General features: G+C 34.1%; 1 protein-coding gene across 4 annotated transcripts in view; it reads right to left on the bottom strand.

The window, feature by feature from the left end:
- CACNA2D1 (calcium voltage-gated channel auxiliary subunit alpha2delta 1) overlaps positions 1-19,784 on the bottom strand; it is a 521,838-nt gene that overhangs the window by 240,144 nt on the left and 261,910 nt on the right. For all 4 annotated transcript variants that reach the window (XM_060157195.1, XM_060157196.1, XM_060157198.1 and 1 more), the window contains exon 4: positions 13,198-13,257. In XM_060157195.1, the coding sequence (XP_060013178.1) occupies positions 13,198-13,257 (60 nt within the window). The remainder of the gene's footprint in view (positions 1-13,197; positions 13,258-19,784) is intronic.

Below are 19,784 nucleotides of genomic sequence, written 5' to 3'. Positions count from 1 at the left end.
TGGAAACTACGGTTACACAACATAAGACAAATCTTTATGTAAAAGTAATAATTTAATAAGATTTGGGGATGTATGAAGAAAGTGAGAGAACACAGAAACATGTTAATTTATTCAAAATAGAACACACTCTCTGGTGATAAGTTTGTACATTCTATTATATGACTGTATCTATGAATTTTGTATGTATGTCATGAAAAAATACATGGATAAAAGGTATAAACAGATAAACTGAACATCATGAGACTCACTAAATATAAACAAGGAATAAACGTAGTTGTGCAGATTAGGGGAGATTTTAATTTTTCTTTTGTAGCTATCTATATCATTTTAATTTTTAATTAATGATATTAAAATATTTTTACAAAAACAAGGTATTATAATTTTAGAAGAAAAGTGATTGAGTAAGCCTGTTTATTGTTGTTATTGCTATTTTAGTATTAACTAAACCCAACTAGATTTTTTTGAGACTCTGGCTGCTTATTATAATTTTCTTTTCTACATCAAATCTATTTACACTCAATCTCTTTTTTTCCCAAGCTTTAGAACTGCATTTAGACTCATCACTTTTATTTTCGTAATTAATAAGCCCTCCAGTTAGTGTTGGTCAAGCTTTCTTCAGTTTTAACACCCATGAGAGAGAGATCATATTCCACTCAGTCACACTGGCTCACTACAGAAGGATTCTCAATGTCTTGACTTCACCCCCGTAGGACATCACTGAGAACCTTGAGGGGAGAATGTAATGGAGAACTTTGAAAAACAGGATTCTAGGTGATTCTTATAAGATCCGCAGAACTGTCCACATGGTGGTGAAACATTATAACAAAGTAAAGCAGCTTTTGCAATGTGGTAATTTTATAATTTTTGGAATCTAATAATTTAGTTAACGTATAATATATGCCATGGCACACAATGCTACAATTCCACGATAGCTGATTTTCTACAACATTCAGCAATTACAAGCTCTCTTGATTACCTTTTCTCTCAGATCATAATATGCCTTCTAACAAAGCAGAAGCAGGCACTTTGAAATTGCTATGTTACACCCGAATTCATACAAAACCTCACATTTTGTATCACTAATTTTGACTAAAAGTAATGTTTTGCTCTTTTTTTAATCTAGTTGTTACTTGTTCTGCCTGGATTTTATTGTTGCTGCTACATAGACACATTTTTTCATGGGCGGTTTGAGAAAAGCTGCACATTACTTTCTAAACTCAGGTATGTGTTACTTAAACTACTCAGTTTTTATATTTGCCTGACTTACTGGTTTAAAATTCTTACAACTCGTCCATCTTATTTGGTCTCCAAAACGTTTGTGTCAGAAGGATATACAAAGCTACATTTCCCACTCTCTTATGAAATTGTGTATTGATTTTTTAAAAAGTCTCACCATTCTCTTCTATCGAATTGACAGTCGAAAATCCTATTTAACTATTATGTATGTGTTGGACCACTACAATTCTGTAAAACAAATTTGTGAATTCCCTAGGACAGTAGAATGGACTCTGTGATTCATAATTTGGTTAATATTTTCAAGATTATTCTGCCTGTGGGATGTCAGTGGTTTGAACAAAGACAGTGGTTATGAAGCTGAAGAGAAATGAATGGTTGCATGATATATACGGAGCTGGAACTGACAGAATTTACATGTGGATTATATGAGGGGTTATGGCAGAGGCAGAAATTAAGGATTACTCCTTAAATTTGGCTAGATGAACTGGAAGAAGGTGATCTCATCCGTGATGGGGAAATTAACAGATCATCAGGATACTGGGGGAGGGAGGAATGGAAACACTTGCTCATCTGGCCATGTTAGCACCATGCAGGTGAGACAGCTAAATGGAAACAGCAAGTGGTCAGTTACTTAAATGAACCTAGAGCTCAGAAAAGACATTTGGGTGGAATCCTATTTAATTTCAAAGCAATGGATGAGGTGTCCTGGGAGAAAGTATGGGCATTAATGACAAGAGGGCTAAGACTGTGCCCTAAATTTAGGTAATATTAGAGCTACAGTACAGAAAAAAGTACTAAAAAGGAGACTGAGAAGGACTAAATGGTGAGAAAATAGGAAAATGGGGTTTCCTGAAAACTAACAGAAGAAACTTGTGTTTGAAGAAAGGGGAAATAGGAAGTGGTACATTAAAAAGATAGGAAAAGACCAAGTACAAAGATAAACAAAAAATGTCCATAAGACTTGATGACCTGGAGGTAAATGCAACTACTAAGAACAATTTCACCACGGATGAATTTTGCAGTCAGATTGGAGTGGGCTGGCCACTGGGTGAAGGTGAAGATGCAGAGATGGTGTAGGTCTACATCTCTTTTGAGGTTTGCAGAATAAGACAGCAAGGAAATGTGGCAACACTAAAAGAGATAGCAAAAAAATTTTTTTAATGATAGAAGATATGGGAGCCAGTTTGTATGTTGGTGACAAAGTAAAAGGAAAACAAAAAGGTTGACTAACTAGAGAGAGAGGATAGCATGGGAAAAACTCCACTGACAGACTGGCTTGGAAGGTTAGAAGATGACCAAAGGCATGAACTTTAAAGAAGTAGCGATTTTCCATAAAAGGAGGAATTGGCTATTCCCCTCAATTCCCATAGCATTTTTATCATATGTAATTAGGTCCAGCACTCGAGTCTAGTTACATACTTTTTTAAACTTGTAGATGAATATTCTCTAGGTTTTCTTGTCTTTTTTTTTCTTTAACCTATAAGTTTAAATCGGAGACCTCTTAAAAATGTCTTCCATCTACTTAGAGATTTTTTTTTTTTTTTTTTGCAGTACACGGGCCTCTCACTGTTGTGGCCTCTCCCGTTGCGGAGCACAGGCTCCGGACGCGCAGGCTCAGCGGCCATGGCTCACGGGCCTAGCCGCTCCGCAGCATGTGGGATCTTCCCAGAACGGGGCACGAACCCGTGTCCCCTGCATCGGCAGGCGGACTCTCAACCACTCTGCCACCAGGGAAGCCCAAGACTTCTTTTTTCTGACTAAGCTTTTGATTGCAATATCCACACTCTCAACATTATCCAGACCGTTGTTTCAACAGCTTTCCTATATTCTGGACATATAATATCCCTCTACTGAAATTAGTGTACTAAGCCCTCAGTTCTCATGGTCAATTCTCCTAGGTATCGCCCAAAGTCAAAATGTATCCTACTAGTGACTAAACCCCATGACCTACATTAATTGCCTGCATCTTACACTTTGTTGCTTTATTTTAAAGCTCCAAGTTTCATCACTATGGTGTCAATCCTTTAGGAAAAAAGCTCTCTAGGCCAGTTCTCCAATTCCTAAAACATTCTCTTTCCCACAGCAAGAGGAACAAAGCCATTAACATATCTATAATTCCATCAAGTTGAAATTATTCCAACATCTAATGTTATTCTGAAGATAAAAATTATCTCTGAGAATAGAGTTATTGCCCCAGGGCTCGGTCCTAAAGGATCTACAGTAAATAGAAATATGTATTAGTGTCTGTACTCCCTAAAGATCTCTTTAGATACAGCTGTTTGTTTTGATTTGTTTCTGCAAAGATCTTCCAGGGCTGTTCTAGGCACCGAGTAAACCAGAACTTCATATAGACATAAAGACAAACATCGATAAGAACAAAAAATTTTGTTAGTCTCATGCTGAGTACTTGTCACTTCCAAATGTAGTCATTCTTCATCAATGCAGTCTTAATACATAAATGGAATGTAAGTAAAATGGGTTTAAGTCAATTCAAAAAGCATTCATCCAATGCCTATTATGTGCAATGTATATTTTCCTCCTTAAGAAGGTATAACCAGCTACACTTAATCATTAAAAAGCAATATGTCAACTTCTCAAAAGAAATAAATCTAGGAGATAGCATCTCCTCTATTAAAATTATCATTTTTAAGACCTTTCAAAGTGCTAAGTATATTCCCATAAACTATCTCACTTAATTTCAAAAAACTTTTTGGAAATACAAATGTATGAGGTCTTCCAATAGAAGCCTTCCAGGCTGAACATGAGCTATGACAATACAGGATTAAAGCTGAAAAATTATCAGAAATCTATTTTCATGCATTCATTTGCTGGAAGCTGACTGACTGTTTCCTAAAAAAGGGAAAAAAACATAAACAAGTGTTCACAGGGACACTAGTGAAATGAGGATAAGGTAAAAAATAAGTCTCCTCACAGACTCCTAAGGAAAGGTGCTTCTGCCTTCTTTGGGAGAAGAATTAAATAAATGAGAATATGAGAACTAGCTTCAGAGTCTGGTGATTAAAACTGTCTAGGGTTGTAATTTTTGTTAATGGGTTGTATGGGTTCCTTATACATTTTGGAGATTAACCCCTTATCAGATACATGGTTGCCTTGCACTCTGTTGATTGTTCCCTTTGCTGTGCAGAAGCTTTTTAGTTTTATATAGTGCCACTTGTTTCTTTTTGGTTTTGTTGCCTATGCTTTGGTATCATATCCATAAAATCATTGCCAAGAACAATGTCATGAAACTTTTCCTCTATGTTTTGGTCTAGAAGTCTTAGAGTTTCAGGTTTTACCTTTAAGTCTTTAATCCATCAGACAACCAACAAGCATTGGCAAGAATGTAGAGAAACTGGAACTCTTGCACACTGTTGGTGAGAATCCAAAATGGTGTAGCCGCTACACAAAACAGTATGGTTTCTCGAGAAAGTTAAGACTAGAACTGCTATATAATCCAGCAATCCCACTTCTGGATATATATCCAAAAGACTTAAAATCAGGATCTGGAAGAAATATTATTAACACTCCCATTTTCATTGTACCCTTATTCACAGTAGCTAAGATGTGGAGACAAGCTAAATGTCCAGCTACAGATGAATGGATATTAAAAAATGTGGTATATATATATAATACGATATTGTTCAGCCTCTAAAAAGTAGATGATTCTACAATACAATATGCATGGGCTTCAAGGACATTAAGCTAAGTGAAATAAGGCAGACACAGAAGGACAAATACTGCATGATTCCACTTACATGAGTTACCTAAAATAGTCAATAAAATCAAAGACTGGATGGTGGTTACCAGGGGCTGGGGAGGAGGGAGAAATGAGAGTTAGTAATCAACAGGCATAAAATTTCAACTAAGCAACACAAGATAAATAGCTGTGGAGATCTACTGTACATTGTACTTGTAGTCAATAATAATGTATTGTACACTTTGTTAAGAGGGTAGGTCTCATGTTGTGTTCTTATCACAATGAAATGTTTTTAAAGAAAAATAAATTTAATATTTTGTTCACTGTGGATTTTCTTATGAACTTTGACTTTTTTAAATAGTACATTAAAATATGATTTATCTAGTTTGAAAAAAAATCTATGGCTGGAAATAGGGTCATTCACCCTTCTTTCTGCACAGACTACACTATGACTCAAGTTCAAGTGCTTTGCAGTTTGGGATGCACCAGTTGACAGCAGCCTGAGCAGAGTGGTATTCTTTCACTGGAGCAACGACAGCAAATAGAGCACCACAGTCATGGGAGCTGGCAGATACTTGCTGGACTAGGCAAACAGCCATCTAGGGACTTGTGTCAACCTGTGTGTGAACACCTGGGACATACCACAAGGTTTCTAGAAAATATCTTCCTTCGTAGGGAAATAGGGCAAGCACAGAGCATCTTACAAAAATAATTATGCTGGTGGAGACTATAGAACTAAGAGTTTTTACATAAACTGATATTCAAAAGAATGTTATTTTTCTAAAATTGTATTGCAAGTTAGTGGCAAAGCCAACATTTGAAGTATAGATCTGCATAACTCCAAGCCCAGTGTTCTGTAACTATGTCACAGCTATGGGCAAATATATTCAGACTTTTAAAAAGTACAGTTTAAACCAAGTTTTTTTTTTATTATTTCTCCACTGAAATTGACAATAAATGTTTAGAATAAAAATAGATACCTCAGCACTACAAGTAACTATTTTTAGTTTAAAAATTACTTATAGGCTACTGCACTGGACTATTATGTCTATTGTGCATTGTACTAGACTACAGTTTTTTTAGTAATGCTTTAGCCAAAGTTCTTATCCCCAGGAAGTTTACATTTTAGTGCTGAAAAAATGTGGAAAAAGGAAAATTATATAGGAAGTACGTACTTGAATATGAATATATACTGGACATTAGAGGGCCATATAAAACAGACAACAAATCCAAGATTGGTGGATCAAAGCCAAAAGGAAATTGGGGAGAGATGAGAGAGATTTCTAGGCAGAGATTATCAAAAGGTCTGAGGATGAAGGAAAGAATATTGTCTTAGGGAACCATCAAATAATTTACTCTGTTTGGGACTCAGAATTTCAGGAGAACGGTAATAGCTGCTGGGGAAATGTTCCAGTAGAAATGTATGAAAAATAAGATGGGGCCAGATCATGAAGGGCCTGTATATCATTTATGCTAAATGGAAAGTAACTGAAGATTTTTAAATAAGGAAATAAAGTGGACAAAAGTTTATAGAGCAAATCTTTGTAAACTATGCAGTAATTTTTAATGCTTATACATTTTTCTTCATCTTTTTAGTTCTTTTGTGGTTGAGACATTTTTAATATAGTAAACCCCACCTTAATGCAAATAAGTGGTGTCCAAAAATTTTAATTAAATGTAGCTCAAGTTATAGAGAGGTTAATGAAATACCTAAGTTCAAAAGCTCTCTTGTGACAACTACAATTTGATACTGCAGATGGCAATAAATAACTCTAGCTTAAATATCAATGAGGTATTGATATTTGTGTGTTCTTCATTGCTACAATTTTTAGAATATTGGCAGCAATTCCTGGAATCTCCCACTAATTTAACAATGTTTTCATCAGCTCAATACCAGGACACTGAGGCAGCAGGTTAGATTTGAAAAACATAAAGACCCATCCACCTCCGCATTTCCCAAGTTAGAGATGCCTGCCCTTTCTAACTCCTCTCTACCTTCCTGAGAGCGGGACAAAAAACAAAGAAAGAAATTTACCCAGCTCCAATTATATCTAAGTTTGCATTATCCCAGGACATGCTGTCATGATGTCTTACTTAGGGAGTTCTAATGTATCATCATGTGCTATCATGTGACCTTCGTTTTAAAAGAAATAATACTGAGAACAGGAAGATCATTAGAACATATCAAACATTATTAAAAATAAAACCAAGATTATTGGCTAGGTAATTACTGGATAAATATTTTGCTTCTTCTTTTATTCAACATAAGAAACAAAAGAGAGGGGTTATCATCCAGGATGATTAATAATTTAAAGCCCACGGTTACTATTTTCTACTCTGCTACCTTATAATGCTCTTACCATGGGCATTTATATGTATGTGCAAAAAGAATATGGTACCATGAATTTGCCTGGCTCTTTTCTACTAAAATGGTTTCCCACAATTTGAGGGTAAATCAGTTTTGCATTGTGGCTCCTTTTCATCTATCTTGATGATAAGGAGAAACTGACAAAACTCTTTAAAAAAAGTAGTAGTAAAAAATTGATTGTTTCTCTACATAAGAACTGTTGCATAATATGTAAGCTCTTGATTCCAAAAGGACAATTCAACCAAATGTAGAAACTAAGAAAGACTAAATCTAGCTAGAGACTAAAATCATTTTGATAATCTATTAAATTCATTCATTCATTAAGACAATGCCGCCCCCCCTACTTTTTTCTTTTAATTTTAAGAGTTTATTTGAGCAAAAATCAATTTGAATCAGGCAGCATCCAATCTATCAGATAGAAAGGAGCTCTGAGGAACTGTACAAAATGAAAGACTTTTACAGCAGAAGAGAGTGGGGAAAAGGAAATTGTACCAGGCAAAAAAGGCAGGTTGGTTACTGCAAGGTTACTGTCCTTTAGAGGATGGCAGGGGTCTATCAGGCAGATTCCTAACTAGGGCTCATCAGGTAATTCCTGACCAATTGGTTTAAGATTCCATTTCTAGGAGAGTTGAAACTGTAAGTTAAGTCATGGTTTGGTGATGTGGGGCTTAGCATATGTGTCTCCATTTGGGGTTGATTGTCTTTTTTTTTTTCTTTAGCAATAGTTCTGCCTTTTCCAGACTGTCACATAGTTAGAATCATATCATATGTAGTCTTTTCAGATTGGCTTCTTTAATTTAGTAATATGCATTTTAGGTTCCTCCACGTGTTTTCATGGCTTGATAGATCATTTCTTTTTAGTGCCGAATAACATTCCATTGTCTGTAAGTACTCCTCACTTGTTATTCCTAAAAAGCCAGCACTTCTGTATCCTGAACCTGCACAATTATAATTTAGAATAGTGTTTCTCTTTATACATTGTAACCAAAATAAATACAGTATGATTTCCTAGTTCCCATAGTCACAACTGTTTGTGCTGCAATCAACAGAGGTGATGTTATTTCATGAAATGATTAGGATAGATGAAATAATAAAATATAGAATGCCAGTGCCTATTAATTTAACTCATATAAACACAAAATTCTACATAGTACAACTTTTAAAGCAACATTTCAAAATATGATTTGAGTAAGGTAATTTTTAAAAAGTATATGTATATAATTAAAACTCAATTAGGAGAATTAAATTAGCCTGATTAACACTCAATAACATTCAACTTCACTAGAAAAATTCCCACCATCTCATTTAGTTTCTCTGTGAAGCTGGAGCTAAAAAAGGCTCCCTAAATCTTTTATTTACTGCCCAATTTCTAGACTGTCTGTACTCAGCATTCACAATAACAAGCTGATGCTAATAAGCCATACATAAAGATCCTACTTATTAAAATACAAATTAGGCACCCCTTATGTTTATACATGTGTACGTACAATTAATATCGCAGGCTTAGTTGGAAACAAAATTGCTTTAGTTAACCAACCATTGCAATGCAATCAAAAGAGATTTCAAAAGCAACTGGAAAAGATCTGTTCAGTAGAAATAATAGCAATTATTTTATGCAGAACAATTAATTTTCCAAGCTCCTTTTTCCTTCTCCCACCTGCCCTTAATAAAATAATTTGTCCATCATAAGTGACATGAGAGGTGCCCTTTAATGCCAGTAAGTTGCATGCAGACCTGAAAGGCAGCTGGTAGACACAGCTTATTTACAAATATTGGTTTAAACTTGTAAATGCATGACCGCATAAATCTTGATCCATTTAAAGTGTATGCCCTTTGTTCCCTCAATTGTACATCCAATTGGGAATTGAGTGGAGCTGAGGGAGAGTGTGAATTACAGGAGCCCTTTCTTGTTGCCAGCATTTTAGTATTTTGCCTTTTGTTCTTGTTATTCTTGAGATTTCTCTACACTACAGAGTACAGAATGTTAATCAACATTTTGCCTAAGTAATGTTAATGAAACTTCCCTACTTATACTAGAGGGAAGAATCGGCATATTATATTTCATTTTGAAATGCTAATGTACCTTTTAGGAAATTATTTCTGCCTTCTAAATCATCCTAGTGTTAAATTATTAAAGGATGGCATTAAAGAAGTATTGCACTGATGCATAGTTAAATGCCTTAGAAGATAAAAGGCTTATAAAGTTTAAAACAAGGACCTTTTGGAGTATGGCAGCATTTAACTTCAAATTAAACATTTTTAAATGTTTGGTTAAGATATTGACAAAATTTCTGATTGTTTTGTATGTAATCACAAAATAAAGAGACATTTAATGTTGATGATTTCTAATTTCCAACCATGCGTGAATTTGATTTTTATTATGGTCTTGAAGGATGTTTAACCTTATTGTATGTATATGAACTGAATCATCATCTAGTTTATCAGAAAAGAAACAAGGAAAAAGGGAAAAAAGGTCGCTTATTTTTGCACTATTTACTTATTTGAATTTGAAGGCAATCTTCTTTCAGGTTCTATTCTTCAAATATAAAATCACTACTATCTCAACTGTCTATCACCTATGGTATTTCAAAGGGAAGTGCTATGGTAAAGGCTTTAGGGAAAATATCAATTGTCAACATGCAAACTGTGACAGATATGTGTCCTGTGAACATCATTTACAGCCCATCAAGAAGGGTACTGGGGAAATGAGTTGACAGGGCTCTAAAGTTCTCTAATTTGTTTTCCCTTTAACAGTCTCTTCTAATGTCAATCAGTACATTCACAAGTCCTAAATAAATTGTGAGGTGACCTAAGGGGAAATTTAAAACAGAATTTGTTCAAGAATTCTCCCACACGGTGACGACTATTTGCTAAGAACTCCTAACATTTACTGGGTAAACAATGTATTTTCTATTTAACCATAGAAAATCTAGTAATGGTATCTGTGTCATTGTGGAACTGAATTTGTCCTCTTGCATGACTTTTCCTAGCAATACTTCTGTTTGGATATAGGCACTGAGAGAACAGATAAAAGGAGTTACGTTTCAAGGTAAATTTTTACACATTTTGACATCCGACAAATATGAATACTGCTTAAAATTGTTGGCGCATCACAATTTAATTAGCTTCTTTTTTTCTTTCTTACCCTTACTATTGATGATGGTTTGGATTCAGTAAAATAGAGTACTGGCTAGCACACGCTGAGAGTTGCTGTGTCATCTACAGTGGTCACCCATTAGTTTTGTAAGGAAAAATAAATCACTGCCAAAATGTTAACTTCGTGTTAATGAGCCAATATATCCGGGAAAGGAAACTTTATATACTACATTCCTATTTGTAAAGTTACTTTTAACACATCATTTCTCCCTAGAAAGCTGGGAAAGACATACAACCAATAAATGACTACATGAAATATTACCAAATTCCCTTAATGCAAGAAAAGCTTTTTGAAACAGCAATAGAATCTATATACTATGCAATCTGACTTGATGAACTTAATGATTTTTTGGATTCTCAGAAGTACTCAGGATTTAAACTAAAACAGCGCCAATTTATATACCAAGACTAGGCAAAATACAACATCTAACTTCACAACTATTATGCCTTTACACTGCTTTTACTATGCCACCTCTAAGATGGAGAAGAAAAGTAAATGTCACTAATTATCAGTTCTCGAATGGATATTTATTGGGATAAATTACTTTGGCTGTTTTTGGTCTATTCAAGACACACAAAAAAATGCAGGTTTACTTTCCTTACAGCAACAAACTGCACTGTAACATCTTCTCTGGATGAGCTTAAAATTTGTCCTCTATACTCAGAAAGGTTGTGTTTTTAACTTAATCGCTGATTTTTTCTTTATATATTATGGATGACATATTGATCTTTCTTAACGTACCTATAACAAACAATTGTGGATTAAGCCAGTACCTACATGATACCAACAAAGCAAGCAATATGATCAATTCAGGTGAAAGAATCAAACTGACAGTCAAATAGAGTCTCAACTGAGTAGACTAAGAGTTTACTTAAGAAATATAAATTTGTGGAAAAGACAGTAAAAATAAATAATATCAGAATCATCAAGCATGAAATACTATTTAACTGTTATCCTATATTATTAGTGAATGAAGTATCACTTTCTATATTTTCCTTTGATAGACAATAAAATCACATAAACACGAAGTAAAAGTGTCAACTGCTAAACCTCAGTTTAGTGTTCTATTGAACCACAACTTTCTTACCTTCAAATCTGAGATGTCTTGCAAAACATTCAAAGACAATTGAACAGTATTATCAAGCTGTCACTCAAACTCTAATCGTATTTTAAATGGGGCGAGGGGGGTTAACATCCCCCAAATGAGCTGTCTGGAATTTTTCTTTGATCAGAAACTAAAGAACTGTTGGTGGGAATGTAAGTTGATACAGCCACTATGGAGAACAGTATGGAGGTTCCTCAAAGAACTAAAAATAGAACTACCATACGACCCAGCAATCCCACTACTGGGCATATACCCTGAGAAAACCATAATTCAAAAAGAGTCATGTACCACAACGTTCACTACAGCTCTATTTATAATAGCCAGGACATGGAAGCAACCTAAGTGTCCATCAACAGATGAATGGATAAAGAAGATGTGGCACATATATACAATGGAATATTACTCAGCCAGAAAAAGAAACGAAATTGAGTTATTTGTATTGAGGTGGATGGACCTAAAGTCTGTCCTACAGAGTGAAGTAAGTCAGAAAGAGAAAAACAAATATTGTATGCTGACATATATATATATATATATAGAGAGAGAGAGAGAGAGAGAGAGAGAGAGAATCTTAAAAAAAAAGGTTCTAAAGAACCTAGGGACAGGACAGGAAGAAAGACGCAGACATACAGAATGGACTTGAGGACACAGGGCGGGGGAAGGGTAAGCTGGGACGAAGGGAGAGAGTGGCATGGACATATATACACTACCAAACGTAAAATAGATAGCTAGTGGGAAGCATCTGTGTAGCACAGGGAGATCAGCTCGGTGCTTTGTGACCACCTAGAGGGATGGGATAGGGAGGGTGGGAGGGAGACACAGGAGGGAGGAGATATGGGGATATATGCATACATACAGCTGATTCACTTTGTTATACAGCAGAAACACAACATTGTAAAGCAATTATACTCCAATAAAGATGTTAAAAATAAAAGAAACTAAAGAGATTTTCACTATAAATGATACAATTCAAATATGTAACAGAAGTATTTTAACTATTAAGATCAGCCTTCTTCATTGTGTACCATGGATGCAAGAAGATATAACAGATAGCTAGAGACGAGATGGAGGGAGGGAGGAAGGAAGGAAGGAGGGAAGGAACTCATCACAAGAAGAATTTCTGCAATTTGTATAATTAGCCCAGTGACTCTTGGAGCACAAAAGCAGTTTATCAAAAAAATAGGTGCAGAAGTTAATATCAGCTGACGTTTCTAAAAGCAGGCCGGAGCAGACGAAGGATAACTTCTAACCAATGTGGAGCAAGTTAAATTTTAAGAGGCTTTAATGCATCTGTTCTAACTTTAATTGCATTGCCCACTGTCAAAGTGACTATAATATGCATGTCACTTCTTAAAAAATGTCACTTGTTTTTCAATTAGTATATTCATAATACCTATAAAGATTATTCAAATGCTATAATTTAATGTTATTTTTCTGTTATTAATTTTATAAATACCTTTGAGTATGAGAATATTTCAAGGTATATTTTTAAAGCAACGAAGTACAGCTAGCTGTTTTTGGTCCCATAATACCTTAAGAGTCCATCACTAAAAAAAATATTTTAAATGAAATCATAATTATCCAAACACAAAACATCGATGTACTTATTAAATCAAGTGGTTAAAAAGGGTCCTTACTGCAAAATCCTCCCTCCACTGGTGGGCTGCTTGAACCTTCTCGGCTTCCAAAGCCAGGCGCTGGAAAGAAAACAAGAAATCTTAGAATTCAAATGATCACATGAATACATAATTGTTATACAGTGCTTGGGTTTTCAAATCAATTATTAAGACACATAAAAAAGAAGAGATTCCTTATTTGTGATTCATAAATTCTAAATCATTTAATACTTTAATTTACTGAAGTTGATACATATATATTTACTCTTCAGTAATATAAATAGCATAGTATTCTTGAATACCATTAAGTTTACTACCTCTGCCATCACTGGTAGTAGTGTCCACTTCCAGTGCTTTCTATCAATGACTAACATTTCATTTGTTTTTTTTAAAAAAAGCTTTGATCACTTTATTAATCCTAGTAGAATATTGCTTTTCATAAATACCCTTATAGCATATATTTCTATATAACTGGAAATGAAATAACAATGAGAATCAATAAATATGTGCTAAGTGCTGTATAGGCACCTTCTTAATAGCATTTTTAGTTTTTTACCAAAAGCCACAAAAATGTAATAATTTTCTCCTTGCTAAAGTACATTCTTAAGAGTTTATTCAAATACCCATGAGTAACAAACAATCATAATCCACACATCTGAAAAGGCTTTATTTCCCCTTCACTCTTATATGCCAAAGTCATTGGAGAATTCTAGCCTGACCTATTTTCCTTTAGCACTTTTAAAATGTTATTCCGTTAGGTTCAGCTGGAGATGAAATGCCTATTGTCAGCCTGCTAATGACTTTTTGTGGATAAATTCTTTTTTTTCCCCCTTGTCTAATAGTTTTTAGAGTTTTCTCTTTGTATTTTCCAGTGTTATTATCATATTCTCCATGTGCTAAACTTTCACAAGACACAGTAACATTTAGTGATTAAGAACAGATTTGAAACCTGACTGCCTGGGTTTAAATACCAACCCTGCTGCATACCAGCTGTGCAAACTTCGGAAAAGTTAAGTCTCTCCTCCCCTTTTCTAATAGGAATAATGTCAAAATCTGCCTCACGGGTTGTTGAAAGGATTAAATGAGATACTATATATAAAGTGCTTAGAACAGTGCCTGGCAGACAGTAAGCAAATATACATGTCCGCTATCTAACTATGAAGGACAATTAAGATTCCATTTGTACACTGTGTTCCTTGAGTACTGAGTTCACCTGTAGCCTGCCCCCCACACAGCTAGGAGACAGGCAAAATGGGACAAGTATATCAGTAAATATAATAAATGTATTAAACTCATTTATTAGGAGATAGAAATGATCAGGTTAGGTTTTAGAAAAGTATAATCTCATAGTGGTTTGTTGATTCACGTTTTTGATCTTTCACTATGAACTATACTTCAGTGTGTGCTCTTGATGTGGAAGTCTTGCCCACACTGGGGAATGGAAACATCCCTTTCGACTAGTTTTATATTAGTGTATTGGCTTTTATTCCCTCTTCTTTAATATTATAATCATTTTTCTAAACTCTTACATAGGTATTACCAATGACTAAAAAATACTGCCTAGTGGGAAATCTCAAGTTAAGAACCCCTAAACTAAATCAATTTAAAGGAAAAATTCTCCAGTGTGCTTAAATGACAATGGTTTCAGTTTATCAACTACTGGACAGCAAGGGAACATAAAAGAAGCTAGTAAATGTAAGATATTGTAGCAGGGAGAGTAACCCAGAAAAGGTTCTCTATCCCTACAAGGTCAAAAACCTAAACAGAGAAAAACCAAGGGAAAAATGTATACATTTCAGTAATATTTATCACAATATTTTTGGAAACTCAAATTCTGTGTGAAAATGTTGCAAAAAAGTGAATAAAATGGCAAAACAAATGGAAATGGAAGCCATTTCTTTATAGGAAAACTTTAGTAGGGAAGATAGAAAAAGAAAAGACAGATGAGAAAATAACACAAAGGCATATTCTTGACAAAATTCAGAACATAAGTCTTCCCTCATTTTTAATAGGCCACATAAGAACAACTAAATTGTTCATATGTATGGGGCCAATAATAAAATTAAGCATTTTGTGAATTTAAACAAAATACTGGGTAAAATATAAATAAGTTAAATATTTTTTTAGATTAAGAAATATTAGAACTCTAAAATGTGTTGAAGAGGGATATTAACATGTTTTCCTCACGAGACACACAGAAGGAGGCTGCCACCCAACAAACAAAACACATTGGGGGGCATTCACCCACAACGCCATACGTGGTTTGCAAGACACCAGCTCTAACTCAACCATGCTGTTCTCTACTCTGGAGAGCAGGAGAAGGTATAACTTAATGATCTGACTCAGAATCACATGGCTTATAATATGAACTTAATCCATGTTTAATAAGCCAGAGTGACAGTAATCATCACAGTTAATTATTTCTAGAAAAAAGAAGTTAAAGAGGGATGAACAATGGTCACAAACTATCAGACAATTCTCCTAGGGGGAGGAGAGTCCAAATCATCTTTATTTCTAATATATATAAACACTAATTTTATCAAGTAAATGATATTTATTGCAAGATTCTGAGATAGTTTTAGAAACCTAAAGACCTGTAGTTATGTATAAGAAAAAAAAAGTGTATTTTAAAAGGTTAGTTTAGAGCTGGAAAGTTGCTAAATATTATATATCCCCAGCTTGGAAGTCTAGGGATACATAATCATGAAAATGCACTACTATTATCTTCTTTTTTCATGAAGAAATTAGTATTTTTTTTTTTTTTTTTACCTAGCAGATTTCACGACAAACCAAAATACAGAACTTTAGAGACTCAGCCTACCTCGGGGAGTGATACAAATAGTTGCTGATGGTGCTTTTTCTTGTGGCAAAAGACCAGCTAGTCATGACTCATAGAAAACTGACATGTCTTCTGGACACTGCAAGTCCCTAATTAACTTCTATTCTAGTCAAGTGATATTTTATTTTTAAAGCCAATGACCTACCGTTAAATGCCACAGGCAAATTGTGTTAAGACTGATAAAATTCCTACCTAATAAAATGTGAATATTTGCTCGGTAGGACATCCCTGTTTCCATAGTTAGCTATAGATATATAAAAATAGACCCACAGCAATAACCTACTTCAGAAAAAGAAAATGTATCTTTTCTCATTTAATTCATAGTACAGTTTAATATAGTATCAAACATTAAAACCAGGCGGAGAATCAGATAGAAACAAAAAACCCAGTTCAGCATAAATACCTACAAGAGAAAATTGAAAATTCTGCTCATATTAAGTAAGTGAGAAAGTTTCATTAAACGGCTTTATTATAAATGAAACAGCACATGTATATATGAAAATCCTTTGGGTATGGAATGATAAGTATATATACAATGTCATAAAGGTAATAATAATATGTACATCCCTACCTACCTACTGGTTTGAGCATTTAAAATAAAAACTCATTTTAAAGACTTTTAAGGACTCACAAGTTTAACGAAATGGACTTGAACATAAGCCTTCTGACTCCAAAGCTTATTCTTATTCCACAAGACCAATCTTTAGTTCCCACTAAACCCATCAAAGTGTTAACATCACTTGGCATTCATAGAATACATGAAGACATAGTAGTATCAAAATAAAAAACACTGGTAGAAAACTATTTCAGATTAATGGAAAATTTCCCAGTAATTTTTAGAATTTTCTAAAGGCAAATTCTAGAAACAGCACAACATGTCGTATGTCAATTTGGAAACTATCTTTATATAAGTCTTGCCCTCAAATCCTGAGAGAATGCTGCTATTCAGAGAAAAAGCTCTTGATATGCAGTGATCTGCAAGGAAAAAAAGAAAAACAAAAAAGAAAGAAATAGATAATGGGAGAGGTTTTATCAGATCAGAGAAAGATCAGCTCCCTTGAAGGCCTATTCATTCTCAACCTTCACCTTTTTGTCATCTTTATCTCTTCCACTAGCATTGCATCTGGCAAGTGATATGAAAGTTTAATAAAAGCAGTATAACTGTACAGTATAAAAAGAAATAATTCTATCATTCTCCTTAACAATACTTAAATGTATTTTTTTCTTGGAAATAAGAGTATTTTCCAAATCTGTAAATAACTTGCTTCCTAGACTGTATGTTTATTGCAGATGAAAGATAAAGTTCTCTGAAACATTTAATTACAAAGAATTTTCTTTTGATAGTTTTGAAAGTAAACCTTCAGAGATCATATGACAGTTCCATTAAACTCCAACAATGTTGGTACTTATATTAATAATATCAAGAATTGAAATACCATTCAAAGAAACATCTCTAATTCAAAACAATTTCTTTGGCTAGTGTATGTCAAGATTTTTCAGACTTACCAGTAAAATATGTGTGTGTTATATGATTAATGTTCAAATAGTTAACACCCAATAAGGATGAACAAATTATTGTATTATGCCTCTGTTGACAAGTTTTCCCTAACCTCATCAAATGCTCTTAACATATCAAAATAATCAGGATAATCATGTGAATGGTCTAACAATATCTATTGAAAATAGCAAACTTACGTCAAAGAACAGACTTCTATGTTCTGAAGAAAAGTGTACAGGTGCCATGAACAACTTTGGAGTATAGCTAAAATAAGCATGCGCTTTTGAATCAGACACATCTCGTTTACAATTTTGGTGCTGCTATTCACTAACTATAGGATGTAGGCAATGGACTTAACATTTTTCAGCATTTAACAATAATATTTATTTGATATATTTTCTATTGGTATGCTCAAAACCATATATCAAAGTTTTACTTTCATGTGAATCTTACAAACACAAATACCTAGAACAGAATATGTTAAAACTGTACTCACTGATGACCACTTCAATAGGTACATAAGTGAGTGAAATGAATGAAAACATCTTAATGGCCCCTAAATTTTCACTGTATTTTGCTCTGCAAGAAAGCTCTTATCTATGTAACTATAGGGTGGGCCAAAAGCAAATGCAATTTAGGGAATATAGCAGTTTAATACAGTAGTCAATAAAATGAGTTCCTCAGTTTATTTCATTTTATTTTTACTACAAATAAAATGAGAAAGGAGAGGAGATCATTATGTTCTGCTTTCTCACCTTATTTCCTGAAATACTAAAAAAAAAAAAAAAAAGATTGAGGTGTCGCATTTCTTTTGCATTTCTTAAGGTGATAGAAAGCTTGAAGACCTCAATAGAAAAGATAACATCATAACCCCATGAATATTTAGTATAATGTTCCACCTAAAAGGTAAAAATACTCTTTTCTTTCTAATAACTTTCACCAAATAATGGGAAACAATGCAAAATGTTCACTTAAATTCACATAAAACAACGTATAAACAATGTTTCTTTAAATTCATATAAATATATATACCCAGCAGAATTCTACCAAAGCCTTCTAACAACTTGTTAGTGAACAAGGAGTTTAGTATAAAAATCTTCACGTGTAGAGAAATTGCTTTATACATTTTTAAAAATCACACCTGCTATACTTATGTATTGTTTAAAACGTTTTTATAAAGGAACATTATTGGTACTTTGAAAAAGATCTATTGGCTAAAGAAGCCAGGCCGGAAGCTGAGATTTGAGAAAAGTTATAAAAATTGAATAGGCTAAGTAGGATGAGTTTTACCTTTGCCATGTTTTGACACCTGATGACTGTGATCGCTATAGGTAAATATACATCCTGACTGGGAGGAGGAGAAGTACAGTGTGCATTTGCTCTTATTCAACAGACATTTACTTAGCACTTGCTACGTAGAAGTGTTTAGGAAAAACTACAGGACTCAGTTCCTGCTTCTAAAGGGAACTGCCACACATTCATATACCATATATCATATCCTATATAACATACACTCACACACACACTTAACATCATAGGATCAGTGTTCGACAGATGCTTTCTTAATGGTTACAATATACATTTGTTCGTTTTAGTTTAGTTACAGTGGAATCAGTGACATGGTGAATAAATTTTTTAAAATATTGCTTTTATCAAGAATGGCAATGTCTCAAAAATAAAGAACAGGAAGGATTCTAAAAAGAATGAGTACTGCTAGCCGATGACAAGTTTTAGCCTTAGGTCTTTTTATTTGTTTGGTTTGGGAGGAGATTAAAAGCACTGAAAAGTAGAGAAACAAACAATCTGGAATTCATCACCCAGAATTCACTTTTATCTTTAATTAAAATTGTCTTTATAACTTTTAATGTGAAAAATAAAATGGTACAAATAACCTTGAAGTTCACCTTATTCATCCCTTGACCAATTTCCCTACCCACAGCAATCACTATAAATGAATTTGTCTGTATCCTCCGGCATTGTGTGGCACGCATTTTTTTAAATTATGTGAACGTTTTCTGATACTGATGTTGTTGATTCTTCTTTCTAATAGGCTGCATGCAGGTTGAATACTGAAGAGAAACTCCACCGGCTTCATGGGGGGAATGATTTGTCTAAAGTGAAACCTATCACACTTGCAAGTGATGGTTTAGATTGGACAAGAGATTTGGTTAATGTCAATGAGTTTCGAGAAATGGTTTGCTGGTGGTTTTGGAAAGTAAAGATAATGCACGGAGGAGGGAAGAACCCTCAGGGAAACAAAGCTGGAACCAT

The sequence above is a fragment of the Lagenorhynchus albirostris genome, chromosome 8, assembly GCF_949774975.1.
Source record: "Lagenorhynchus albirostris chromosome 8, mLagAlb1.1, whole genome shotgun sequence".
Taxonomy (NCBI): Eukaryota; Metazoa; Chordata; class Mammalia; order Artiodactyla; family Delphinidae; genus Lagenorhynchus; species Lagenorhynchus albirostris.
This window is presented reverse-complemented; position numbering and strand designations above follow the sequence as displayed.